Consider the following 26,068-nt stretch of genomic DNA (forward strand, 5'->3'; position numbering starts at 1 on the left):
GAGTCCCTGGAACCTGGAAACACCAGGATCTCAAAATGCTGTTTGTTCATTTTTGCATAAACCATGCCAGGTTCGTTTTTCTTTTTCTTTCTTTCTTTCTTTCTTTCTTTCTTTCTTTCTTTCTTTCTTTCTTTCTTTCTTTCTTTCTTTCTTTCCTCCCTCCCTCCCTCCCTCCCTCCCTCCCTCCCTCCCTTCTTTTTCTTTTCTTTTCTTTTCTTTTCTTTTTTTTTTTGTTTTTTCGAGACAGGATTTCTCTGTGTAACAGCTCTGGCTGGCCTGAAACTCACTCTGTAGACCAGGCTGGCCTCGAACTCACAGAGATCCGCCTGGCTCTGCCTCCCGAGTGCTGGGATTAAAGGCATGCGCCACCACCGCCCAGCCAGGTTCATTTTTCTTAACAATTTTTAATTTTTTTTTTAATCTAGGAAGAATAAGTGCTCCTATTTGATCACAGGGAACAATCAAGTGGTCTTTACTGCAGAAGGAAATGTTTGCAGTGGGGCTGGGGAGACAGCTTAGTTGGTAGAGTGCCTGTAAAGCAAGTATGAGGACCAGGGTTCAGATCCCCAGCCCCCATGTAAGGCTGAGTAACCCTGCTGGGCTGAGCAGACCCCTGGGGCTCACTGGTCAGTCACTCTAGCCAATACGTTCCCAAGTGATCCTGCCTCAAAAACCCAATGCGCTGACCCCCAACCTTCATATGGATATCCATCTATTCATATTCAATGCACCACACACACACATATTTAAAAATAAATAGAGACCATTCCTGGAGGGGCAAAAGATGTGATTCTGGATCTTCAGGATTCCTGCAGCCTGTGGTGGTTGGAGCATCTCCTGAGTCCACAGCATTGTCAAGATCACTGTGACCAGGTTCTTCCCATGACCAGATTCTTCCCGAGGCAGTTCTTCCTGCCGCCGCCACCGCCGCCGCCGTAACAAAGTGCTGCAGGCTGGGGGCTTACACATTTAGTTTACAGTTTTTGAGGCAGAGAGCCTAAAGTCAGCAGGGCTGTTTCATTTCTTTTTAAAAATTTTATTACATTTTACCAGGTGTGGTGGCGCACACCTTTAATCCTAGCACTTGGGAGGCAGAAGCAGGTGGATCTTGGTGAGTTCGAGGCCATCCTGGTCTACATGGTGAGTTCTAGGCAAACCAAGACTACACAGAGAGATTCTGTCTCAAAACAATTTTTTATTACATTTGCTTATGTTCGTTTGTGTATGGGGTGCTCACTTGCTACAGTGCATGTGTGGAGGTCAGAAGGCAGCTTGCTGGGGTCCTTCTATTCTTGCATGCATGTAGGTCTCAGGGGTCAAACTCACCATCATACTCGGTGGTAAACGCCTGTACTCACAGAGCCATCTCGCTGGACCAGGACTGTTTCTTCGAGGCCTCCCTGACTCGTTGATGGCCACTCGGCAGGCTGGGCATTTAAGACCTCCTCATCTCTTTTTTCCTTCTTTAAATAAAAGTCATATTGGTTTAGGGACCCATCTGACGACTTCATTTTGCCTTAATTACATCTTTGAAGCTCCAAGTGCAGGCACATTCTGAGATATCGGGGATTAAAAGTCCAACACGTAAACTTGTGGGGAGAGGCAGAATTCAACATCCCAGCAGATGCCAGCCCTGCCTGTATGGCTGACAGATTGTTTATAAAATCAGCCCCCGGGGCCGGGCAGATCTCCGGGAGTAGTGTTTGCCCGGTGCGAGTGGGGTCCCGAGGTGAGTACAGAAGTCAGTCTTGGCTGCGTGATCACAGCCAGCCTCCTGCCTCGTCTCTCGGCGACGGGGGACACGGCACCACTTTAAGCGGGCGGCTTTTCCGGGTCACGTGGCCCGCGCCCCGCCTCCGGAGGGGGCGTGGCTGCGGTGGTGGGCTCCAGCCCGGGCCACTGACGCGCCGACGGCCGCGAGTCACGTGGGGCGCGGGGCGGGGCCTAGGGCAGCGGCCTGAGCCGTGGAGCGCACCGAGGCAGCCGGCTCCCGCGGGTCCCAGCCATGGGCGGCGAGGACTACTACCTGGAGCTGTGCGAGCGGCCGGTGCAGTTCGAGAAGGCGAACCCGGTCAACTGCGTGTTCTTTGACGAGGCCAACAAGCAGGTGAGCGAGCGGTGCCCGCAGCGAGGCCCCGCGCCCGGACGCTCACCATCGCCCTACCCGCGGTGCGCGCAAGGATTTAACGCCGAGTGCCCGGTGTTTTGTACGGGAGCAAAGACGGGTGTGCGGGTGCATGGGTGGTGCCAGAGTGCGAGCTGGCTTTCAGATGGTCAGTCTCAGGGTCTAGCCTGCTCTTGCACGGTGCCCTGTTTTGCTCACTTCTTTCTCCTTAAATTCGTCTAAGCACCTACCTAGGAATATTCCCTGTTAGTTTGTTCAGATGAATCAAGGGGTGGTGCGGTAGACACGATCCTTGAAAGGTTGAGTCTAGATCTTTACAAAGCTCTGACCATTAACGTTGCCTCTTCTTCCTCAGGTTTTTGCTGTTCGATCGGGTGGAGCTACTGGCGTGGTCGTTAAAGGCCCCGATGATAGGAATCCCATCTCTTTTAGGTAATTTGCCCTTTTCAGAATAATATCCACATGTAAACACTGGGGATTTTCTGATTCAGAAAGTTGAATCACTTTGTTTTGCCCTCATCTAAGCAGCCTGGGATGGAATCCTGTGTAGGAAAAAGCAGTGGGCACCTGCGGGTGCAGTTTGGGAACAACAGAACAACTGTCAGAGTGAAATGTGGGAATCAAGATTTCCCAGGGCACCTACTTCCTGGTACTTGAAGTTACCGACATGCACTCATTTCTGCTGTGCTGGGCCCGGGGCCTCAGTTCCTCATTTATCCCAGGTCTTCCTAGAGTGTTTGCTGGGTGGAGGAAAATCCAGTCTTCCTCATGTAATGGGGGAAAACCAGGGTTCTCACCGAGGTTAAAGTGACAGACGGGCTGTCTCACTTGACATGCGCTGAGTGTGATTGACTGTAGCGGCCCCTTTCACTTTCACAAGTGCCTCAGTTTGGGATACACAGTCACATCAGTTCTTTGTTTGGTTACAGTAGCAAAGAGAAAGTATTTTGTAGGGCCTCAGTTCAGTGGTGGCCCAGGCCTCTAACCCCAGCCCTCTGGGAAGCTAAGAGAGGTAGTTTGCAGGTTACCATCCAGTCTGCACGGCATGGCAAGACCCTGTTTATTTTTTTTAAAAAAAGATCACTTTTAACATGTGTCAACTTTTTGAAATAGAAAACAGCTGACGTCATTTTGTTTTTTTGGTCCTTGTTCGACACACCGTCAGTGGCAAACAAGTGAAGACTTTAAATCAGCCCCTTTCCAGAACTCGGACTTAATGTAGGCAGGAAGAGGTTCAGCAAATACTGTTTGCCACGATAAACTCTGTGCTGGAACTCTGTTGAGAACATGGGAACACTTAAAGGATGCAGCTTTGACCTTGAGATGGGGTTGAGCAAGGCTTTCAGGTAGGAAGGGAGTCATTTCAGGTTGGAGACCAGACCATGAGCAGAGGCGTGGTCCTTGGGGGACTCTAGGTCAGGGTATCTGCAGGGAAGGAGGCATGGAGAAGGTGGGCATTCCCCATGGGATTAGGGCTTTTCCTTTCACCTTGATGGTGAAAATCTGTCAGGTCGGGTGTGGTGAGGTCACCTCGGCATTTGGCCTATGTCTGTGCTCCTGCTGCTGTTGGGAGCAGAGACAGCAGTAACTCTGAGAGACAGTGTTGGTTCAGCTATGTGTTGCCAAAAAGCCAAGGGGCTCTGAGGTACAGACTGATAGCAGCCTGGGAAGTTAGTGGGTGAGATGCACCAGTGAGACATGGAACGCTGAGAGGGATCTGCCTGTCAGGCTGCACTTCAGTATTCTGAGGAGCTTGACGGGTGGGTAGGATGCAGCCTTTAACCTGTATGTGCGGGCATGCACTTTTTTCTCGTGTCTTGAGACGCAGTCTCGTTGGCATGTTAGCATGGTAAGTGACCGTAGGGGCTGCTTCTCTTTGTCTCCCTGGAACTGGACTTGCAATGCCATTAGTGTCTAGACTTTTTTACACGGGTTCACACTCTGGAGCTCACACTCAGGTCTCTGTGAGCCAACTGAACCCAAACATTGTGGGGGTTTTTTGTTTGTTTGTTTTTTTAATGGCTCTATTGAGTTATAATAGGCTCACAGTATGTTGCACACTTACTATATAGTGAGCTATTTATACACCCAGGAAACCATCACTATAATCATGACAATGAGTGCATCTCTGTCCCCTAGGATATCCAGCAGTTCTCAGGTGACGTGTGTGTGACCCTGACTCTCCAGCCACTTGACTATGTCCTCTGTTCACTTCACCAGCCGGTTGTTGCCAGTAGATTCTGTTCCAGCTTCAGAAATGCAATTCTAACATTAGACTACAGCTTGCTTCTTCCCAAAGAGTAACGTGGCTTTTTGTCAATAGCAACAAGAGCTAGAATTCAGGGCAGTTTCTCTCTGAACCTGTTCTTTCTTGTTTCAGAATGGACGACAGAGGCGAAGTGAAGTGCATTAAGTTTTCTCTGGAAAATAAGATACTGGCTGTGCAGAGGACCTCCAAGACAGTGGTAAGGCAGCTGAAAGCAGCGCCAGAACATTAGACGCGCGCTCGAAAGAGACAGGTGGTTTCCTCACCCTGAGGGATCCAGTGATATGGGGCTGGGGAGACCGTTTGCAGATGAGAAAGGCAGAGGAGTGGATGAATGAACTTACCATCTGTATTCGTGACATAAAATGCTGAGTTTTATCGTGACATTTTCATACCTGTGTATTATGTTCCATGCTCATGTTCTGCCCCATTACCTTCTCCTGTCTCCTCTCCTCCTGGTCCCCTCCTCTTTCCAAGTAGTCCCTTTCTACACATAAACACTTGATCTGTCACTTTTATGTGTGTGGATGTTTTCCTGTATGTATGTCCGTGCAGCATGTGTGTGCACTGCCCGAGGAGCTCAGAAGAGGGCATAGGATCCCCTGGACTGGAGCTGCAGGTGGGTATTGGCTGCCATGTAGGTGGTGGGAATTGAATCTGGCCCTGGAGCAGCCAGTGCGTGTAACTGTTGAGCCATCTCTCCAGCCTCTATTTTTTTTTTTTTTTAAAGTAATTTGGATTGTCCTGCATCTTTGTGTTGCTTGCTAACTGGCAACATGGATTATGCGAGGTCAGTTTTTGACTACTTGACGAATTAATCTTACTCAGGTCACTTTATCAGCTGGTGTTTCTCATGTCCGCTTGCTGGATTGGGTAGAACAGGTAGATAAACATAGTTGGAGCAGCTTGCTGGCACTCATCCCTTGGGAGGCGTCACCATTGTGCATCTTGGGATGGGCTGCACAGGAGGTCCTCAGTTTGCTCCTCACATCACATGAATCCGTTCATTGGTATTGTTCATTCGGTTCACTGCTGTCCTCTAAAGTAGTGAAGAAGCTGCCAGGAAGATAAGTGACTGATGTGTTTATCTAATTATTCTTTATCAATAAGAAGTCAGGAGTCAGATATCAGGGTAAGCGCCTGAGTGATCAGAAAAGTGACCTCCTGTCTCTCTATTCCTCCATCCAAAGGGTTGAGATCCTCTCTCATCCCTGTCTTACTACTTCCTGTCTCCTATCTGTCCTCAGTCCTCCAAAACCTCTATGGTTAATTTTGGTCAGCTAGTTGCTAGCTCTGCCCTCTCCAAGCAAGCTTTGTTGTCAGAATGAGATCAAGTGTCACACAAGAGCAGACTCCTGGACTTGCTGCTGCTTTAGTACTGCACTTGCAGGGCGCCTGGGGAAAGCCAGCACATTTCCCGGGGTCACCCATCCGAGGACCTTCTTCCTTTCCTGCCCTTCTTTCCCTCTCCGTCCCTCCTTCCCTCCCGGTCTGTCCCTCCTTCCTTTGCCTCCTTCTCTCTCTCCTCCCTCTCTGTTTCTCTCTAACAATGTCTCCTTTTATGACTCCGTTCATCAGGTTGGCCTGGAACTTACTACATAGCCCAAGTTGGTGTTGAACTTAGAGCAGTCCTCCAGCCTCAGCTTCTTGAGTGCTGAACTCCTAGATGTGGGCTGCCATACCTGACTTGAGGAATGAATTTTAAAAGTCTGTTCATGAATCCCGACTGAGTATTTGGATGGACTCTTTAGTTGACTGATGTCTCAGGGTTTCATTGCTGTGACGAGACCCCAGGACCACAGCAGCTCTTGTGAAGGAAAACATCTCATTGGGCCGGCTTACAATTGCAGAGGTTCAGTCCATTCTCATCACGGTGGGATAGTGGCCTGCAGACAGACATGGTGCTGGAGAAGGAGCTGAGAGTTCTACATCTTGATCTGCAGGCAGCAGAAGCAACCGTGTGTCACACTAAGTGTAGCTTGAACAAAGGAGACCTCAAAGCTCACTCGCACAGTGACACACTTCTTCCAACAAGGTCACTTAATAGCGCCACTTCCTCCGGGTGCCATTTTCTTTCAAACCACTACAGTGGATAACTTGGTGTTGCTGACAGTTGACTATAATTGGTCTTTATGTCTTTTGTCTGTGGGTGTTTGTTTGGCTATTTCCTTTTATTATCTGTCTGTCTGTCTGTCTATTTGAGACAGGGTTTTGCTGTTTAGCCCTGGCTGTCCTCGAACTCACTCTGTAGATGAAGCTAGTGTGGAACTCATAGAGATCTCCCTGCCTCTCTCTCCTGAGTGCTGGGATTAAAGGAGTATGTCACTACTGCCCAACATGACCTATTTTCTAATCATTTTAAAAATCTGTCAGAGCTGGACGGTGGTGGCCCACACCTTTAATCCCAGCAATTGGGAGGCAGAGGCAGGCAGATCTCTGAGTTTGAGGCTAGCCTGGTCTACAGAGGGAGTTCCAAGACAGGCCCCAAAGCTATACAAAGAAACCCTGTCTTGAAAAGCCAAAAAACAAAAACAACAACAACAACAACAAAATCTGTTTGTCAGGCATAGTGGCTCACACTTTTAAATCCCTCCCAGCACTCAGAAGGCAGAGGCAGGCAGATCTCTGTGAGTTCCAGGACAGCTAGGGCTGTATAGTGAGAACCTGTCTCAAAACAAAACAAAAACATTTGTCCATTTTATCTCATAGTAGACTGTTTTATCTAAAATTTTCCCTGTGTTTTTTCCCTGTCTTTCAGGACTTTTGTAATTTTATTCCTGATAACTCTCAGCTGGAATACACACAAGAGTGCAAGGTATGGGGGGGGGGGGGGTTTCGTTCCTCACCCGCTGCTTCCACTGTGGGCTGTGTGTGGAGACCCATGGGGGGGGGTGGAGGCACAAGCTGGGAATCCCTGTCTGGGGGGCTGTCTAGGTTGGTGATGAGCTGCAGAGGTCAGCTGGGGGGTCTAGCTTTGCTGACGGACAGCATCCCCCTTTTGGAAATTCTGTCTCTTCAGCTATGAAGTGGAAGAGCAGATGGGTGAAGAGGTTCCCCTCAGCGCTGTCTGGGCTTCCTCACTGCCTCCTGCCTTCTGTGTCTCAGGCCTGGGACCCGCCAGGGCCTTCCTGTGATGTTCTTGGAGTGTTCCTTCCTTGACAAGTCTCCCTCCCATGTCCATACACTTTCTGTAGGCACAGACTCTAGTCTCTGAATTAGATTAGCAGGGTATTATAAATGAGGCCAGATGGAGCTCCTGGGGCAGCTGGGAGATTGACCAGAGCTGTCTGTAGAAGTAACTGTCTCATTCAGTAAGAAACACAGAGCCAATGCAAAGATAAAAGCCCAAGAGGTCAGAGCTAAGAGCCTTGCCCTTCACTGCTGCAGCTATCCTCTTCAGCCAAGAGACCTACTTCCTGTGTGTTTGTCTTTATATAGACTTTCTGTTCTGCCTTCTCATTGGTTATAAACCCAACCACATGACCTCCTCCTCACTGCCCGTCTGTACAGACCTCCAGGTCTTCTATGGTTGGTATTGAGATTAAAGGCGTGTGTCTCCATGCTGGCTGTATCCTTGAACACACAGAGATCTGCCTAGCTCTTCTACCAAGTGCTGGGATTAAAGGCATGCGCCACCACCGCCCAGTTTCTGCTATGGCTTGCTATTAGCTCTGACCCCCAGGCCACTTTATTTATTAACATACAAATAAAATCACATTTCAGTACAATTAAAATATCACCATAGCTGTCAGTAGATGGGAGTAACAGCTTTGGCATCAAGATGGGGTCTGTCTCCATGGGAGGAGCCTCCACCACTTAGCCAAGCTCCTCCCAGCCCTTCAGGTGCTCTAAGTATGAAGTAGTTCCTTGTCTGAGCCCTACTGTGCCTGTCTGCCCTCGGGCCACCCAGTCTGGTCTCAGGCTGCTGGAACTCAAGTTGGTCTGTGTTCACTGCATAACTTCAGGCCCTTGTAGTATTGTGCTGGCTGGGGGAGTGTCCACAGTGTGAAAGGCAGAAGTTGGAGTTCCTGTGCTCTGGGTGTTATCTTTCTATAAAACTCAGGCTTCCTCCTCTGGGCAGCAGAGTTGAAGGAATTAAGATTCAGAATCTTGGGTTAGGACAAAGATCGGGAAAGCTGTTTTTAAAATGAATCCCAACATGTGGTAGGGTGAAGCCGATCCTGAGTTCCAGGCTGCCCAGGCTGCAGAGACCAAGGCCAGCCTCTGTTATGATCGTGAGATCTTGTTGGAGTGGGGGCGGGTTGTGGTTGTTAATGAGTAACCATTCTGAGAAGCTCATTCATGAGTGACAGTGACAGCTGAGCCCGTGAGCTTTGGATTAGAGTTGTGCAGCTTTTCTTGTATGTGTTGTATAAGTATACAAGTGTGTGTAGGGATGGATGCCCTCACAGGTCAGTGGGGATGTCGTGTGTCCTGTGTTGTGGGATATTTTGATCACACTTTGGCACTCCGGAGACTGCCGGTAAAGTTTACCTTGAATCAGAGGGCAGAGCTAGCTACTAGCTGACCAGAATTAGCCATAGAGGTTTTGGAGGACCCAGGACATAGAGAGAGACACAGGAAGCAGTAGGGAGGGGTTTAGAAGATTTGCGGGCCCTTTTGGATCAAGGAAGGAGAGAGAGGTCAGGGGTCACTTTTCCACTGCTGCTCTCATCAGTCAGGTTTACCCCAGTATCTGACTCCCGAGTTTATTTAATAATAGAACAGTATAAGCAATCCCTTCAGTCCTGCTCTGTGCTCTCCATCTTAGACCCTGGGGCAGGCCTCTACTGAACCCGGCCGGGGCGGTGGCCAGCCAGTCCAAGAGCCCTTCCTGTCTGTCTCTGCCCTCCCCCACCCCAGCACTAGGGTCGTGGCCACTCTTGTTGATTTAGGTGGGTGCTGGGATTTGAACCCAAGTCCTTGTGCAGCAGACGCCTTACTCACAGAGCAAGTTAGTTCTTTTTTATTTTGGAGATAGTCTCATGTAGCTCAGACTGGCCTCCAGCTTGAAATGTAGCCGTGGGTGGCCTTGACTTCCCAGGTCTCCTGCCTTGACCTCCTAGGTGCTGGGGTTAGAGGCATGGGCAGCCACAGCCAGCTAAAAACATTCTTTCTGTAATTCTCCCAGACCAAGAATGCCAACATCCTGGGATTCTGCTGGACCAGCTCTACGGAAATTGTCTTCATAACAGATCAAGGCATCGAATTTTACCAGGTACTGTATCTGTTGTTAGGTTTGCTAGAGAGAGCAAGGGCAGTTCGGCAGCCTGGGTTGACCACGGGGGTTCTAGAGCCAGCCCAGGCTCTCGATCGAGGAGACGTTGTACAGAAAGCAAAAGTTGCAGTAGTCCCTGGAAGTGACTGTCAGCAGCAGTTTGCACACCCTTTGCTTTTCTTCTGTACACATTATCATTATCATCATCTTTTGCAGAAGGGGGCCTCTTGCATATCCACTTCTGCAGCCTTGGTTTTTCTGGCACAGCTGTATGCTTTGGCGGTTGTTCCCAGATTGTGTTCTGAGAACAGTTCTGCTCTGAATGATTTCCCCTTTGTCTTGACACTTCTGTTACAGGATGTCTAGATCCATTTCACTGTTTTATCATTACAGTTAGAAGGTTCAGTGAGCCTGCTCACATGTTTCTTCATGGGTAAAGCAGTACTTGGAACTGAGTAGCAGTGTGGGGCTCTCTTCTGTGCACTGTTGCTGGGCTTGGATCTCATTGGTTTGCAGACAGTTGCCATTTCAGAGAGAGAGAGAGAGAGTCTCACTGTCCTGTTAGGACAGCGATTCTCAACCTGGAGCTGAAAACTTAGCTCCATCAGCCTGTGGGTTACAACCCTGACCAGTCCTTTCCCGGGTCACCTGAGACCATCAGAACACACAGATATTTACATTAAGATTCATAACAGTAGCAAAATTACAGTTATGAAGTAGCAACAAAAATAATTGTATTTTCGGGGGTCAGCACACAGAGGAACTGTGTTAACGGGTCACAGCCTAGGAGGGTTTGTCTGTGTAACAGCTCTGCTGTCCTGGAACTTGCTTTATAGACAGGCGACGTTGACCTCACAAAGATCCACCTGCTTTTGCCTCCTAAGTGCTGGGATTAAAGGTGTGCGCCACCACCGCCCACCTTCAGGCTGTGATCTTACTGATGTAACGAAAGGAGTGTAAATTAGAATTGGGGGAGACAGTGTGTCCAGTGTAAGTGGCATGTGAAACGCTCATGCCATGGTCTCTGCTCTAGGACGGGGGGCGGGGTGGGGTGTGTGTGTGGCCAACATGCGCACTGGAAAGTTTAAGCCCATAAATGGAGAAGGGGAAGCCTGGTTCGCTGTACACAGGCGGGGGGGGGGGGGTGCTCCCTGCAGTCCTCTCGCCCTCTCTTTTTGAGACAGGGTTTCTCTGTGCAGCCCTGGCTATGCTGGAACTCACTGTAGCCCAGGCTGGCCTCAAACTCACAGAGATCCTCCTGCCTCTGCTTCCCGAGTGCTGGGATCAAAGGTCCACCATCGCCACACAGACCCCCACAGTTGTCTTTAAAAATCCGTCTGTGTTCAGTGGTTAAGAGCACTTGTTGTTCTTCAGGAACGTAGTGGGTCACAACCATCTGTAACTCCAGTGCCAGCATATTCAAAACCCTCTTCTGACTTTCATGGGCACCAAACATACACATGGTCCACATACATGTGTGTAGGCAAAACATTTGTTACGCATAAAACAAAATAACTCTGAAAACAGTCTGTGCTGTCTAGTGAGCAAGTGTGCGTCGTAGGTCTTCGGGTGCTAGCACAGGTTAGGTCTGGTGAGATGGGTCAGCACTCGCCACCCAGGCCTGAGGATCTGAGTGGGATCCCGGGACCCCTTGTGTAAGGAGCAAACTGTCTCCCACAAGTTGCCTTCTGACCTCCATGTACGCGGTATGACATACCCATGTCTACACACACGGAATAGTGAAAAAGAAGCAGATTCAAAAGGAAACCTCCAGCATGCTTCTTGTGACTTCCAGTGTGTGCTGTCCTGTCACAGTGCACGTTTTGGGGGTCAACGGGCACCTCTGGAAAGTTGATTTCCTTCCACCTTTCCGTGGGTTCTGGGATCCGATTTATGTCAGGTGGCAGGTGCCTTTACCTTCTGAGCCATCCTTCTGGCCCCAGACACACTCTTAGGAGGCTTGGATGATGAGGTTCGTGCTTATGGCCTTGACGTCCCTCATGGTTCTTTGGCATGTTGCTGGGTGAGTCTGTGCAGTGTTCTTAGTGTGTAGGAGTATGAAGAGAACATTAGACATGCTGACACTGTAAGGCGCTGGCTGCACTTGGAAGCGGTCCTGTGGACAGCGCGGTTAGCAAAGGAGTCTAGCTGGGACCCAGAGCCAGGGGGAGTGCAGATGGAGCCTGGTGGCCCCTGGGAAGGTGGCGGACTCCGTGCCTGGGTCTGGGGACTGCTTCACTTTGACTGTCTGCTTAATGGAAACCCACAGATCCTCTCTTTAGTGCATGGTGCCTGAGCGTATGGCGGCTCAGCCACTGCAGTGATTGCCTGAGTGTATGGAGGCGCAGCCACGGCGGTGAATGCCTGAGTGTATGGCGGCTCAGCCACAGCGGTGATTAATTGCCTGAGTGTATGGAGGCTCAGCCACGGCGGTGATTAATTGCCTGAGTGTATGGCGGCACAGCCAGGCGGTAATTGCCTGAGTGTATGGCGGCTCAGCCACGGTGGTGATTGCCTGAGTGTATGGCGGCTCAGCCACGGTGGTGATTGCCTGAGTGTATGGAGGCTCAGCCACGGTGGTGATTGCCTGAGTGTATGGCGGCGCAGCCAGGCGGTAATTGCCTGAGTGTATGGAGGCTCAGCCACGGCGGTGATTAATTGCCTGAATGTACGGAGGCTCATCCACGGCAGTGATTCCCATCCCACCATTCCCAACCTCTGTCAGCCTGAGGTTCTCATCTGTTGTGCTGCGCTCTCTCTCAGGTGTAGTGAAGAGCCTTGGACAGCACAGGCCACATGGTGCCGTAATAAACAGAGGTCACAGTTACTGTGTGACCCGTCTGCTGGATTTCCTTGTTTTGCTTTTTGGTGGTGTTGGGGTTGAACTGGAGCCACATGCATGCTCTTCAAGCTCTCTACCACTTGGGTCCGTTGCTAGCCCTCAGTGGGCTTTGTGCTCTTTATTTACCTAATTTGTTGTAGCAGTCTTTTAATGTGAAGATTCCATTTCTTGCCCTTCGTCGCAGGTGTTACCTGAAAAACGAAGTCTCAAACTCCTGAAGAGTCACAACATCAATGTGAACTGGTACATGTACTGTCCGGAGAGCGCCGTCATCCTGCTGTCCACCACAGTCCTTGAGAATGTTCTGCAGCCTTTTTATTTTAGGGTAAGAGTGAACCCCAGGCCCTTAAAATAATTCCTGTCCCCTTCCCTAACCCAGCTCTAAAGCAACAGTAAGTCCAGCCCCTGAAATGAACCCCGTCCTTAACATGAACCTTGCATCTCAAACTGCTAGAGGGCGCACTTCACCTTCCAGCCAGTTCCAAGAATGGCTGGTTCTCTGGAGAAGGATCAGAAGACAGTGTGTGTCTTCATTGAGTTACTGTAGAGCAAACTAAAACATGAAGGAGTGTTGTAAACTTTCCTAAACTTTCTCCTAAACAGGCTGGCACCATGTCGAAGCTTCCCAAGTTTGAGATTGAATTACCAGCTGCACCAAAGTCAACCAAACTTAGCCTTTCAGAACGAGACATTGCAATGGCGACCATGTATGTCTGTCTGTCTTCAGAATGTTCTTTTGTAATTGTCTCTAGTGACCTTAGTAATGAGGGTGTGTTAGGAGCTCACAGTAAAAGGACCCTTAAAACAAACACCAAGGACTTCCCTTTTTTAGTTTTGTACTTGAATTAGCAAATACAGAAAAACCTAAGGGCTTTTGAGACTTTTTAAAAGGGTTTATTTTTATGTGTATGCTTTAACTGTATGTATGCACACACACCATGTGTGTGCAGTGCCCTCAGAGCCCAGAGGAGGGCGTCAAGTTCCCTAGAAGGGGGTGACAGTAATCTGTCCTGTGGGTGCTGGGAATTGAACCTGGGTCCTTGGGAGAAATAGCAAATGCTCTTTTTTTTTTTTTTTTTTTTTTTTTCCTGAGACAGGGTTTCTCTGTAGCTTTGCGCCTTTCCTGGATCTCGCTTTGGAGACCAGGCTGGCCTCGAACTCACAGAGATCCGCCTGGCTCTGCCTCCGGAGTGTTGGGATCAAAGGCGTGTGCCACCACCGCCCGGCAGCAAATGCTCTTAACTGCTGAACCATCTTTCCAGCCTTGGCATTTTCTTTTGATTATACTAGTTTATCATCTAAGGATGATTTTTTTACCTCTTGTGTGACACAGTGGGAATACTGAAACAATTTCAATGAAACATTCAAACAATTAAATAGGTTTGCCTTAGAATTTTTAAAAGTTCTATTAATTGAAGCTTAACAAGAATTTTTTTAAGCTAATATACAAATGTTCAAAATATAATTTTTTTTCTTTTTTGTTTTTCAAGACAGGGTTTCTCTGTGTAGCCCTAGTTGTCCTGGATTTTACTTTGTAGACCAAGCTGGCTTCGAACTCACAGAGATCCACCTGCCTCGGGATGTGTGCCACTACTGCCTGGCCTTCAAAATATAATTTTTAAAACTCTAACAAACATGGAATGGAATTTTATATGTAGTAAATTACGTCATTGCTTGGAAATTCAGATATCTCAAGTTTTAAGTTTCATACTGAAAATGTTAAGCAAAAATGAAATTGATACAGAGAAACATTTCCCACCCCTACATTTCTGCTTCAGCAATCCTCACAGTTTTGCCCCAGGACCTGAGGATGCGACTTAGTACCTAGCATGCTCAAGATTCTGAGATTTATCCCCAGTCCCAAAAAACAAATTCTAAATCATTTCCAACTCTTCTCTGAGTTTCCCAACAACTTTTTAAAAATTATCATTATTTTTTAGTAGAATGTACTTCCTCCTTTTCCTTGAGAGCAGAGCAGTAACACAGTCCTGGTCGCGATGCTGGGGACTTGTCCGTCCCTTTGGTCTCTTTTCGTGTCACCATGGCAGGCCCAGCCCTGAGCTCATGGCGGGGACACAAGTGCACATTCTAGAGCTGCTCACGGCAGCGTCCAGACATCTGCCATGAAGGGTGACTGTCTGTCCTTTTGCTAAGGGACATGTCCTCATTCTCTGAAAGAAAACAGAAAGCCAGAAGTAAAATGAGCATTGCTTGTCATGACTCCTGGCCCATATTCCTTCCGATTGGAATTCAGTGCTTGGCTTTGTGTCTTTCTTCCAGAAGACCATCATGAAGCATATGTGGAGGAATTCTGTTACCCTTAAAGACAGGGGCTTATATAGGCTAGGCTGGGCCGGAACTTGTTATGTAGTCAAGATGACCTTGAACTTCACATCCTCCTGAGTGTCAACATTATGAGCTAAGCCATACCCAGTTTATGCCTTATTGGGGTTCAAACCCAGAGTTCTGTGTAGCTAGCCAAGCCTCACTTTACCAACCAAGCTACATCCTCAGCTTGGGGAGGAAGGCCTTTCGAATGGCCAGATATGACTCATGTGCCTCCATCTCTGCTTAGATATGGGCAACTTTACGTCCTGTTCCTGCGGCATCATTCTCGGACCTCCAATAGTACGGGAGCGGAGGTGGTGCTGTATCATCTCCCACGGTATGTCTGGGGCCTCATGTCCTCTTCCCTCTTGGATTTGAAAACTGAACTAAGGCTTGCTGACCTCCAGTCACAACTTCTGTGTTGTCTTACAGAGAGGGCGCATGTAAAAAGATGCACATACTGAAGCTGAATAGGACGGGAAAGTTCGCTCTGAATGTAGTAGACAACCTGGTAGTGGTCCACCATCAGGACACAGAGGTGAGTCTCCTGGAGGAGACTATGCTATTGTCTGTGTCGGGGCTCCTTTTCCAGGCAGGGTCTCTCTGTGTAGCTCTGGCTGTCCTGGAACTTGCTCTGTAGACCAGGCTGAACTTGAACTCAGAAATCTGCCTGTTGCCGCCATCACCACCACCACCAGCAGCAGCAGCCGCTTGTGCCGGGGCTCTTAATAGGCTTTGTGAGAACTGGCAAACCCAGACACGCTAGCAAGAGTGCCTCAGCTCAAAGGAGTTAAACAGTCACCCCCAACAGTTTATTAAAAACAGTTTGGGGACACAGCTTGCTTGGTCTCGTGCTTGCCTAGTGCGTCCCGTCCCCTGATTAAAAGCCAGCTGTGATGGTATACACCTGTTACCCAGGACTTGGGCAGTAGAGGCAGGAGGGTCAGAAGTTCAAGGTCTTCCTTAGCGCTATAGTGAGTTTGAAGGCAGCCTGGGCTACAGGAGACCCTGTATCAAAAAGAACGGAGGAGGTTGGAAACTTGAGAATGTATTTGATTTGATCTTTGGAACTCTTACTCAGTTGAGCCAGCTGGGCTGGGCCTCTGCTTCAGATCCCTGGTGTCACATGAGTCTGTGGCCTTTGTCGAGCGTGTGGGTGTGGAGAACAGTATTTGACGATGTTGGGCCCATCAGTCTGCAGCAGGTCTCTCCAAATGTCTGAGTACCCAGTACCAGGCAAGCCTCACCTCCCCTTACTTTCTGGGGGTCACGCTGCTCTGTCTCATGAAAAGGCTCTGCTTGTCTCTCTACGACCTTTCGAGGAAGCAGGCCCTAGGTGCAGGAACTGTTTGTGAAAGTGGAAAGAGTGGACCCCCTGAGTGCGAGCCGGGCTGGGGTGGGCGCACGCAGAGGCTTCCACACTGGCGACGTATGATGATGCATTTCCCTCCTCTAGACGTCCGTGATATTTGACATCAAGTTACGGGGAGAGTTCGATGGCACTGTTACTTTCCATCATCCTGTGCTTCCAGCCCGATCAATTCAACCTTACCAGATCCCCGCGGCAGGTGAGAGAAATTCTGGGAGGTGTCAGGGCTGTCTTTTCCCCACAGGGCCATAGTCAGGCTGGAATCGTCAGGGGTCATGTTCAGAATGGGACCAGGAGAACAGACTCCCAGATCTGCGTCATTTTTCAGAGGGATGTTTGCTTTGGGGCACTCGGGATTGAACCCAAGACCTTATGCTTGCTAGGCAAATGTTCTACCACTGAGCTACATCTCCAGCCAGTTTGTTCTGTTTTACAAAAAGATACCTACTCCTGCTGCTTCTCTAAGCTGGCATTTATTTTGAGAAGCAATTTATACAATAAATGAATCTTCCTTTGGAGAAAGTAGTTTTCCTTCCTCAGGCCTTCTCTAGAAGCCTGCAGTCTGCAGCCTTTTCTCTTTTCTTCGAGACAGGGTTTCTCTGTGTAGCCCTGGCTGTCCTGGAACTGCTCTGTATACCAGGCTGGCCTTGAACTCACAGAGATCCACCTGCCTCTGCCTCCGGGTGCTGGGATTAAAGGCGTGCACCACCACCACCCAGTTTCTGCTATGGTTCTGTGTTAGAGTTAGAGGTTTTTCTTTTTTAGATTTCCTTTTTATTTTTGTGTGCTTGTGTGCATCTGAGTTTGTCTGTGAGCATGTGTGTATGGGTGCTGTCAGAAGCCAGAAGGTGCTAGATTTCTGGCAGTTCATGTGTCCCCAGGAAGAGGAAGAGGAAATGTGTCAAAGCTTCCCTCACTGTGGTTGATTTTAAAGTTTACTTTTTTAATGTTTTATGGATTGAGTTTTTTTTTTCTGAGTGTATATGCTTGCACTGCATACATGTCTGGTGCCTGATGAGGCCAGATGAAGATGTTGGATCCCCTGAAACTGGAGTTACAGACAGTTGTCTACCCCGACATGGGTGCTGGGAACCAAACCCAGGTCCTTTATCAGAGCAGCAAGCGCTCTTAACCACTCTACCACCTGGCCAAACTCTTGTGCTGGGTTATAGTAGATACAGCCAGTGCTCACGTCACAGCTTACAGGTAGGGTTCTCGAGTCAATTCTAGATCATTCCTCCTGCTCAGGTCAGGGAGGAAGTCAAGAGAGTAGCAGGTCAGGAGTTGAGAAAAGAAATAACCTCCTTAGGACGTGGTCTCTGATGTACTGTGTTTCCTTGGTTTTGAAGGAGACTGTAGTGAGTTCGCTGATTGACAACCCCAAGTCACCCCCAGTTTGGATCTCTGGTGGCTGTGTTTCCGTAGGAGGCACACATGTCAGCTGGCATGTGGCACTTGCTCATCCTGTGATTTCCTTGTGGTCTTTGTAGAGACAGTTGAGAGCCAGGCTCTGGGAGGTAGATCAGCAAGCATTCAGCATTTGGGCAGCTGGCCCAGCAAAAGGCACGGAGGGAAGGAGGCGGCCATCAGGTACCTGTGAGCGCCAGGTGTCTGATGGCCTTAACGCCTCCCGTGTGCTCTCTGGCATCTGGCTCCCTGGATAATAATGTGACCAGTAAGGACGAGGTGATGGCAAATGGTTGACTGGGGAAAACCCTGGGCTCTTGTCCAGTAGTAAAGGACCAACAAAGAGGCTAATTGCTCGGCCAAGGGTGCTAATTCAAGGGGGTCAGATTAGTCTGGGAAAGGCTGATAGAAAGAGGTCAAGACTCCGTGGATTCCTGGGGTTCTAGGGAGTCTGGGCAGGTAGATCCTGCCTTTCCTCGGTTTCCTGCTGGACCACGTGCCCCTAGAGGATCTGAGACTGTTGTCCCCAGGCTGACACGGGAGCTGGTTTTGTCTTCTGAACAAGTGGCTTCTGTTTGACTGTGTTAATCACCTGGGTCTCTGAAGACTGACGTGCCCAGGCTCTGCACGGAGGCACAGCATAGGCGGCAGTTTTCCTCTTCAGTCTGGCGGTCACGTGCTTTCCTGAAGCTTGTCTGCCTGTGCACGGCCCTCATCTGGGTGGGTGGTGTGTTCAGAATGACCGTCTTACCCAGCTGGTCACTGCTGGTCACCTCTCACCAACACTGCCTTCTGATTATATCTGGGTAATTGGTACAGAACTGGGAGCACTGTTGATTGAAGAGCCCTCCCATTTCCCCAGGGTACATAACACCCAGGTAGTAGAACCCACTGGGGTGGGTCCCGGCCATGTGAGTGGGAGGTGCTTTTAGGTGAGTTCTCTTATGCCTAGACTGCTCAGTGCAGTGGGCAGTGGGCAGTGGGCAGTGGTGCCCATGCTTTCGTGATCAAACCACAGGCCGTCTTCACTTGCACCGTCAGCGAATCTGGGTATTCCCTCGGAGTCATCCAGGTCAGTTTCTTAGGGTCTAAATGCACACATTGAACGGTGGAGTGTCATCTCTGGTTAGACAAACCTGGTGGTTAAGGGCGCTGGCTGAACTTACAGAGGACCTGGATTTGGTTCCCAGCACCCTCGTCGGGGTAGACAACTGTCTGTAACTCCAGTTTCTTCTGGCTTCGGCAGGAACCAGACATGTATGTGGTGCACACATACACACTTGGGCAAAACGCTCATAAAACATTTAAAAAACAAACCTTAAAAATCAGCCACAGCGAGGGAAGCTTTGACACACTTGCTCTTCCTGGGGACACATTTTCATGGGTTAATGTAGCTGTAGCTGGCCGTCCCCCTGCTTCCCGGGTGTGTCAGTAGTGAGACAGGATGTCACTTCCTCCTCTCCAGTCTGTTGTGGTTCCTGCAGGGTCTCCTGCTGCCTGGTCACACTTGTGTTCTCAATTTGTAGGTCCTGCTGCTGTGACCAGCCAGTCTCCAGTTCCCTGCAAACTCTGTATCCTCACAAAGGCGGTGCCACTATGTACAAAGGGGATGTGTCCCCACCCACTGCACACAGCGCTGGGGGCCAGTCCTGGGCAGGGAGGCCTTTTGTGGCCTTAGCATGTGGGGGCTGGGCTAAGTGAAATGGGCTTGTCTTTTGTACCCTCTTTTCTTCCATTTGCAATTTCCTTTAACGAGTAGATTCTTCATCATGGATCGTCTTTCAACCAGACATCATTATCAGTGCCAGCCAAGGTAGGTCTGAGGGGCCATTGTCTGCATAGACAGTGTGTGCCGACTTCAGAGTGACTCTTTGAGATGACCCCTCCCCTCAGTCCTGAGAGTGGGCTGCATTTCACCTTACTGCATTTCCTCTGTAGGTTCTTTTTCTTTTCCTGAGCATGTGTGAGTCTCACAACTGAAGTGACTAAGAATGGCCAGTGCCTGTTGTATCCCCATGGCCATCACAAAGCCAGTCCCATCCCTAACCCCACCTCCCATGCACTTCTGCCTGAGATGCTTTGTCCCTTGTCTTGTCTGGCTGGTGCGGCCTCCTGCAGCCTGCCGCCGGGTGGTCATCTGAGGCTTGGCATTTGAGAATGCTGAATTCATCTTTAGTCCCTCCGAGGCTCTCTCAGTCTCCTCCTTTACATTCTTGGGGTGGGGGAGAGAGTTAGCCCAAATGTCACAGACACCCACTGCATGTAATGAATTCACTTCTCCTTACGTTGACAACAGCTCCGTCTTGGAAGCTGAGAAATTGGTCCCTCCAGGTATTTCTGATGTGACATTCCTTTCTCCCGTGGAACTCTGAGGAATGTGGCCCCGGCTTGCCTGTTAGTACATGCAGAGGCCGATGAGTGGATGGAGATTCTGCTGAGTGTGTGGAGTTCCTGCTGTGCACCTGAGCCCATACAGGGGAAAGTAAAGCACTCCGTGTGCAGTTGGTGGCTGGGGCAAGGCATGGTGGAGGGAGTTGAGCGTGTCCTCGTCTCCATGGAGACAGCCGTTGGTGTGACTCTGAATGCAGTTGTCATTCATGAAGATCAGCCCCGTTTGCTGAGCTAATGTGACTCCGTTCTTCCACAGTCAGCCACCTTCCTGAATGTCCTGGTGCCATGTTGGTTGGGAAGAGCTCTGGGGCATTCTGTTGGCTTTGGCTCTTTGTTGGCTTTGGCTCTGGCTTGCACTAGATGGCTGAACTGGCTGCTTCTTAACACCCAGGTTACCTCTGGAACCTCCAGGTGAAACTTCAGCCCATAGTGAATCTCTTGCCAGATAAAGGGAGGTTGATGGACTTCCTTCTCCAGAGGAAGGAGTGCAAGACGGTCATCCTGTCTGTCTGTTCACAGAGTAAGTGGACTCATCTTCCCACAGGCTGGTGGCTCCCGCCATCTTTCTTTCTTTCTTTTTTTTTGGTTTTTCAAGACAAGCTTTCTCTGTGTAGCCCTGGCTGCCCGGATCTCACTTTGTAGACCAGGCTGGCCTCGAACTCGGGAGATCCCCTTGCCCCTGCCTCCTGAATGCTGGGATTGGAGGCGTGTGCCACCACTGCCCGGCTCCCCACCATCTTTTAAAAAAATGATGCCAGTGTGGGTATGTGTAAGGGCACATGCCATGGTACCCTGCTGGATGTCAGGGGGCAACTTAGGAAAATGTGCTCTCTCCTTCTGGCACGGGGGTCCTGAGATTGAACTCAGGCAGTCAGGCCTGGTGGTGGGCGCTTCCTGCCCGCTGAACCGTCTTACCAGCCCCCCCCCCATCTTTTGCTCTCAGGGCTACATGCCTGAAGGATGGATTACCTAGCCCACCCAAAATACTGGGAAATACTGTGCCTTGGAGACTTTGGTAGGAAGTAGCCAGCAGGCAGGTGGCTCCAGGTGAAGGCTGATGACGCAGCCAGTGTCCTCCAGTGACACCTGTCTTGTTTCCTCTGGTCACTAAAAGGGGTCCTGACTGACTGCCAGGTGGCGGTTCTCTGAGACATTTTTTGCATTTTGAGATGGATCACTTGTCACCATCACCTGAGATTCTGATCACAGTGGGTCTGACCGTGTTTTGTCCTTTGCAGTGCTGGCCGAGTCAGAGCGAGCCACGCTGCCGGTGATAGCCACCGTTTTTGATAAACTCAACCACGAGTACAAAAAGTACTTGGATGCTGAACAGAGCTACACGATGGTAAGTTAGGCTGGGGAGTCCCGCCGCCGCCGCCGCCGCCGCCGTACGACGTAGTTATACAGTGTAACGTCAGGTTTGATGCTTGCGGGGCAAGGTGACAGTGGGGACCCAGAGTCCCCACATGCTGCTGGCTTGAGGCTTCAACTCCGTACCTTCTCTGTTTCTGCTTTTTAAGATCTGTTTGAGCTTGTGTGTGGATGTGTTCCCAGTCTGCTTCTATTCTGTAGAAAGGAAATCAGCTTTGGCTTTGGCCAGAGCCTGCACTTGGCGATTAGAGGTGTGACTCCGCTGCTGGATGTGCCTCCTCCTCTTGCTTGAGCAGTACGTACAGACAGAAGGCTCTCTGGAGGGAAGTGTGGGCCAGGCGTGTCCAACACGCAACATGTGTGAACTCAAAAGTAAATTTTAAAAGATTCTTTTTATTTCAGATAAGAAATCCTTTTTTAATTTTTTTAGACAGGGTCTGGAACTTACTATGTAGACCATGTTGGCCTTAAAGTCAGAGATCCACCTGTCTCCCAAGTGCTGGGATTAAAGGCATGTACCATCATACCTAGCCAAAATAACTTTTTATTGACGAGTCTGTTGACAGTTTCATATGTGTATGCAGCATGTTGCTTCCTCTCACCCCTCCCTCTGTTACCTCCCTCCTCTCTGCAAGTCTCTTCCCCGTCTGGATAACTTTGTGACCCAGATGTTAACGAGGACTGTGACCACGGGTTTGAAAATGTCCATGGGGCCTGGATCACCGTTGGGTGCACACCTGAAGGCCATGACTGCCCCTCCTCCAGATTCCACCAGTACAGTAGTTCAGCGGGAGGGTTAGGGTCCTATGAGCCCTCCCCAGACCCTTGATTGACGGCTGACAGGCCCAGTGCATCACAGCTATTGTGAGGTCATGTTTGTGAGAGCTGTGTCACGCTCTGTACATAGCCTTTTGCAGCCCTTTCCCCATCTTCTGGCTTTTACATTCTCTTGCCTCTTCTGTGATGTTCTTTGAGCCTCAGAAAGGGCTGAGTGTTCAACAGTTGGTTGTCTGTCCTCAACATCTTGAGCAGCCACATCACTGTGTTCTCTGTCATTCACTGGCAGGGCCACAAAAAGGTTTATCCTAAGTTAGCAGAAAAGGATGTCCTAGGATACTGCCACCATCAGTATCCTTGAGGCATTGGTTAAGTACTGGCACTGTGCATTCCAGTTAATAGATGTCACATGTTCAGTGAAAGGCGGGGAGAATTAGTGTGGCTTATTACTAGGTACAACACCTAGTACTTCTGGTTTCTGAAGCAAGAGGTTTGGGACAGTAGGAGAGATTATTTCAAGGACGTGATTAACAACAGTGGACATGCCTTGGTTATTGGAGGATAGTGGGTCTGACAGGCTGTCTCGGTCATCTCTGTCCCTGTCCTGTGTCAGCCCTGTCAGGCTGTGTCCTTCTTCCTGTGGGTCCCACTGGTAGTATCTGGGATGGGAGTCAGTGGGTTTGAGCCCAGTGGCAGGCCCTGGGCTCTCCCACACTGTGATCATGAAGTGTGAAGCACAAACCATCTGCACTGGAGTTGAGCCTGCTCTCTAGGGACACACACAGCTGGAGCAGCTCTGCTCAGTCTTTGGGGAGCTCTGGCTCACCCCTGAATCCCCATTACACTGGGCTGTGACTGACCTAGCCAGTGGTAGAAATGTAGAGATGGGTGAGGCCCTGGATCCACTTGAAACTCCAACACAGACCCAGTGCATGAGCCACCCTTTAGTGTCTGGTAGAGCTCCACAAACGAGGGTGCAGCCGGCCAAGAGTAGAGAAGAAAATCGGGTCGGCTTCGGGTCTTCAGAGGTTAGAAAAAGTGACTGTGACTTGGGTTACTTAATTCCGATCTTGCATGAACCGTGGAGTGTTTGCCAGGGGACCAGCTCTGCCTTTGGGAAGAGTTTTGTCTGGCTTGTCAAGCGCCTTGCTCACGATAAGTTTGTGCCTAGGAATTCAGTCTCGGTTAACTGTGATGGGTGCTGTTTCTGGGGAAGACGATTAAGGCCACAAGTTGTCTGTCTCACTTCAGGCCGTAGAAGCAGGGCAAAGCCGGAGTAACCCACCTCTCAAGAGGCCGGTGCGGACCCAAGCGGTGGTGGACCAGTCCGACGTGTACACACACGTGCTGTCGCCATGCGTGGAAAACAAGGTGTGTTGTGGTTCCTGGCCTCCTGAGTGGGCTGCTGTGCAGCAGTCACGGGACTCACGCCGCGATTCAACTAGTGGTGCGGTGTTGGGAGAGGTCTGAGGCTGTCAGGTTGGCTCTAACAGACTCAAGACATGCTCACCAGTGTGTACGGTCCACAAGGACTGTTTACCACCAGCCAAGAGTGGGCTGCCTGCAGCTCCTGCAACTGAGAAGACCCCTCTTCCTCCCTAGGAGATGGCGCACAAGTTCGTGATAGCTGTGCTGATGGAATACATCCGTTCTCTGAACCAGTTTCAGATCCCAGTGCAGGTACCGCCCACGGGGTATTCGCCAGAGCCTGCCAGGCTCGGAGGAGAGGCTTTTTCCTAGGCAGACCCAGTACAGAATTCTGGGTGATTTAAACATGGCAGTTGTTTGTAGTGGGAATGGAAACTTTGGTTGAGAACACAGTTAGAACTAGACTACAGCCTGGGAGTTCAGACTGTTGCAGTCCTCAGGCAGTCATAGTTGGGTGACTTGTAATGTCCTTGACCCCTCTTGTGTTCCTAGCATTACTTACATGAACTTGTCATCAAGACACTTGTCCAGCACAACCTCTTCTACATGCTCCATCAGTTTCTGCAGTACCACGTGCTCAGCGACTCCAAGCCTTTGGTCTGTACCTCGGGATCTCACTTCTGTAGTCACTGGAACCTTCCAGTGGTACCCTTTCAACTGAAGCTCGTTGAAACCCTGTCTTGCAGGCCTGCCTGCTGCTGTCCCTGGAGAGCTTTTACCCGCCTGCCCACCAGCTGTCTCTGGACATGCTGAAGGTAACCTGGGTGTTAGCAGGCTGGGCCACAGCCTGGGTGTTAGCAGCATCCTTCCTGTGGCTGCCCTGACCTCCATCTTTCTCCCTTCCAGAGACTTTCAACAGCAAACGATGAGATAGTAGAAGTTCTTCTGTCCAAACACCAGGTGTTGGCTGCCCTAAGGTTCATCCGGGGCATTGGTGGCCATGACAACATTTCTGCACGCAAATTCTTAGACGCCGCAAAGCAGACTGATGACGTCATGCTCTTCTATACCATATTCCGCTTCTTTGAACAGCGAAACCAGCGTTTGCGAGGGAACCCTAACTTCACACCAGGTGAGGGAAGGCCCAGGGTGACCACAGACAGCAGGAGCCCACCTCACCCTGGGGGCTGTGAGCATGGATTCAGAATGCTGATGGAGCTGAACTACACTCAGGAGGGAGTGTTCGGGGCTGAGGCATTCAGGGTGGGATTCAGGCATCTCCAAGTAACCCTTAAGAGGAAAGTAGTGATCAAACAGAACGCAAGGAAGGACAAGCTGGGTCACTATATATATGTTGGTAGGTGTGTGTGTGTGTGTGTGTGTGTGTGTAAGTGCAGATGGCATGGGTGACAGGTCAGCTGCCTGGGGCTGAGGGGATAAGCTCTGCAACAGAAGAGTGACAATGATCTCAATGTAGGAGGATGAGGTATTTTATTAAAGAAAAATAAGTTAAAACCCAGTATACAACCCATGAGCTCTGTCTGCATCCTTCTCCCCTGCCCGTAACCAGCTGGTGACTGATGGTCATTTTCCCTACAGGAGAACACTGCGAAGAACACGTCGCTTTTTTCAAGCAGGTTTTTGGAGAACAAGCTCTGATGAGGCCTACGACTTTCTGAAGTCCCTTGATAGTTTTTTTTTAATATAAAAATGTACAAAGTTAATTTATTGCATTAATAAAGCTCTTTAAACTACAAAATGTTGTAATAAAGTACCTACAACATCCTCAAATGTTGCTAAAAATAAGCTATAGAATGTGTGGTGGCTAACTCCTGAAAGAGGAGACCGCACGTAGAGAAGCGGCCACTGTCTCACGCTGGCAGCCATCCAACTGTCCTTCCTCTCCCCCAAGACAAGGTTTCTCTGCTGCAGGGCTGGCGACCGCCACCTTCAGACTTCATAACACTGCTTCACAAGTCAAGAGAACATTCCTGAGTTTAAAGTGGGTGGAGCTGCATCTGCCACAGCCGAGACACCGCCTAGCCCTGGGAACCAGCATCAGCAGGGCCTTGGGGGTACAGCTGTCGCAGTAAACTTGACCTGGCCGTAGACAAAGTCACCAGAGCCTGCCGCAAGGCTAGAAGTTGAGGAGCCGTTCTCGCTCGGTCCCTTTGTATCGCTCTTGAGTGGTTTGTCTTCTAGCTTTATTCACCGACGGTCCTGTATAAGACAAAGAAGAAGTCTAAACAATCTCTTGGGCACCCAAGAAAGCCCTGGTCTTGTTGACTCTTCTATTGTTTTGTGTGCGGTGCTCCAGGTGCCAGAAGAGGGCGTCCAGTCCCCTTAGACTGGCGTTCTAGAAAGTTGTGAGCTGCCATGTGGGTGCTGGGGATCACACCTGGGTCCTCTGGAAGAGTGCCCGGTGCTCTTAACCACTGAGCCGCCTCTCCAGCCTCCAATTTTCCTATTTTAACACTTCAACTTCCTAACAAAGCTGTAAGGCAGATGAGTCCTGTTCTCTTCAACCAGGGGTCATTTCTGTGAGGGGATCACCAAGAGCAGCAACAGCCTTCGGCTCTGGACAGCCACCACAGGGAAAACAAAGG

General features: G+C 49.9%; 2 protein-coding genes across 2 annotated transcripts in view; one reads left to right on the plus strand and one right to left on the minus strand.

The window, feature by feature from the left end:
* Positions 1-1,870: 1,870 nt before the first annotated feature.
* Positions 1,871-25,162, plus strand: Rmc1 (regulator of MON1-CCZ1). Its single transcript, XM_006989462.3, has 20 exons — positions 1,871-2,107; positions 2,481-2,557; positions 4,506-4,590; positions 7,150-7,206; positions 9,523-9,609; positions 12,636-12,776; positions 13,055-13,158; positions 15,027-15,116; positions 15,212-15,317; positions 16,236-16,347; positions 19,082-19,126; positions 19,315-19,368; positions 20,338-20,466; positions 21,185-21,291; positions 23,346-23,465; positions 23,697-23,774; positions 24,015-24,119; positions 24,209-24,277; positions 24,369-24,594; positions 25,062-25,162. The coding sequence occupies exons 1-20, from the start codon at positions 2,006-2,008 to the stop codon at positions 25,139-25,141; spliced, it is 1,974 nt and encodes a 657-aa protein (XP_006989524.1). The 5' UTR covers positions 1,871-2,005; the 3' UTR covers positions 25,142-25,162.
* Positions 24,937-26,068, minus strand: part of Npc1 (NPC intracellular cholesterol transporter 1) — a 54,421-nt gene continuing 53,289 nt past the window's right edge. The window contains exon 25 of the mRNA XM_016007803.3: positions 24,937-25,682. Within this exon, the coding sequence (XP_015863289.1) occupies positions 25,600-25,682 (83 nt within the window). The 3' untranslated portion in view covers positions 24,937-25,599. The remainder of the gene's footprint in view (positions 25,683-26,068) is intronic.

This window comes from Peromyscus maniculatus, chromosome 19, assembly GCF_049852395.1.
Source record: "Peromyscus maniculatus bairdii isolate BWxNUB_F1_BW_parent chromosome 19, HU_Pman_BW_mat_3.1, whole genome shotgun sequence".
NCBI classification, from domain to species: domain Eukaryota; kingdom Metazoa; phylum Chordata; class Mammalia; order Rodentia; family Cricetidae; genus Peromyscus; species Peromyscus maniculatus.

Excerpts from the sequence above, each read along its gene's own strand:
- Rmc1 (XM_006989462.3), top strand. The coding sequence starts at position 2,006 with ATGGGCGGCGAGGACTACTACCTGGAGCTGTGCGAGCGGCCGGTGCAG. Across the intron at positions 4,591-7,149 it reads AGAGGACCTCCAAGACAGTG|GACTTTTGTAATTTTATTCC; the intron begins GTAAGGCAGCTG and ends CCTGTCTTTCAG. Across the intron at positions 20,467-21,184 it reads CCTGTCTGTCTGTTCACAGA|TGCTGGCCGAGTCAGAGCGA; the intron begins GTAAGTGGACTC and ends TGTCCTTTGCAG.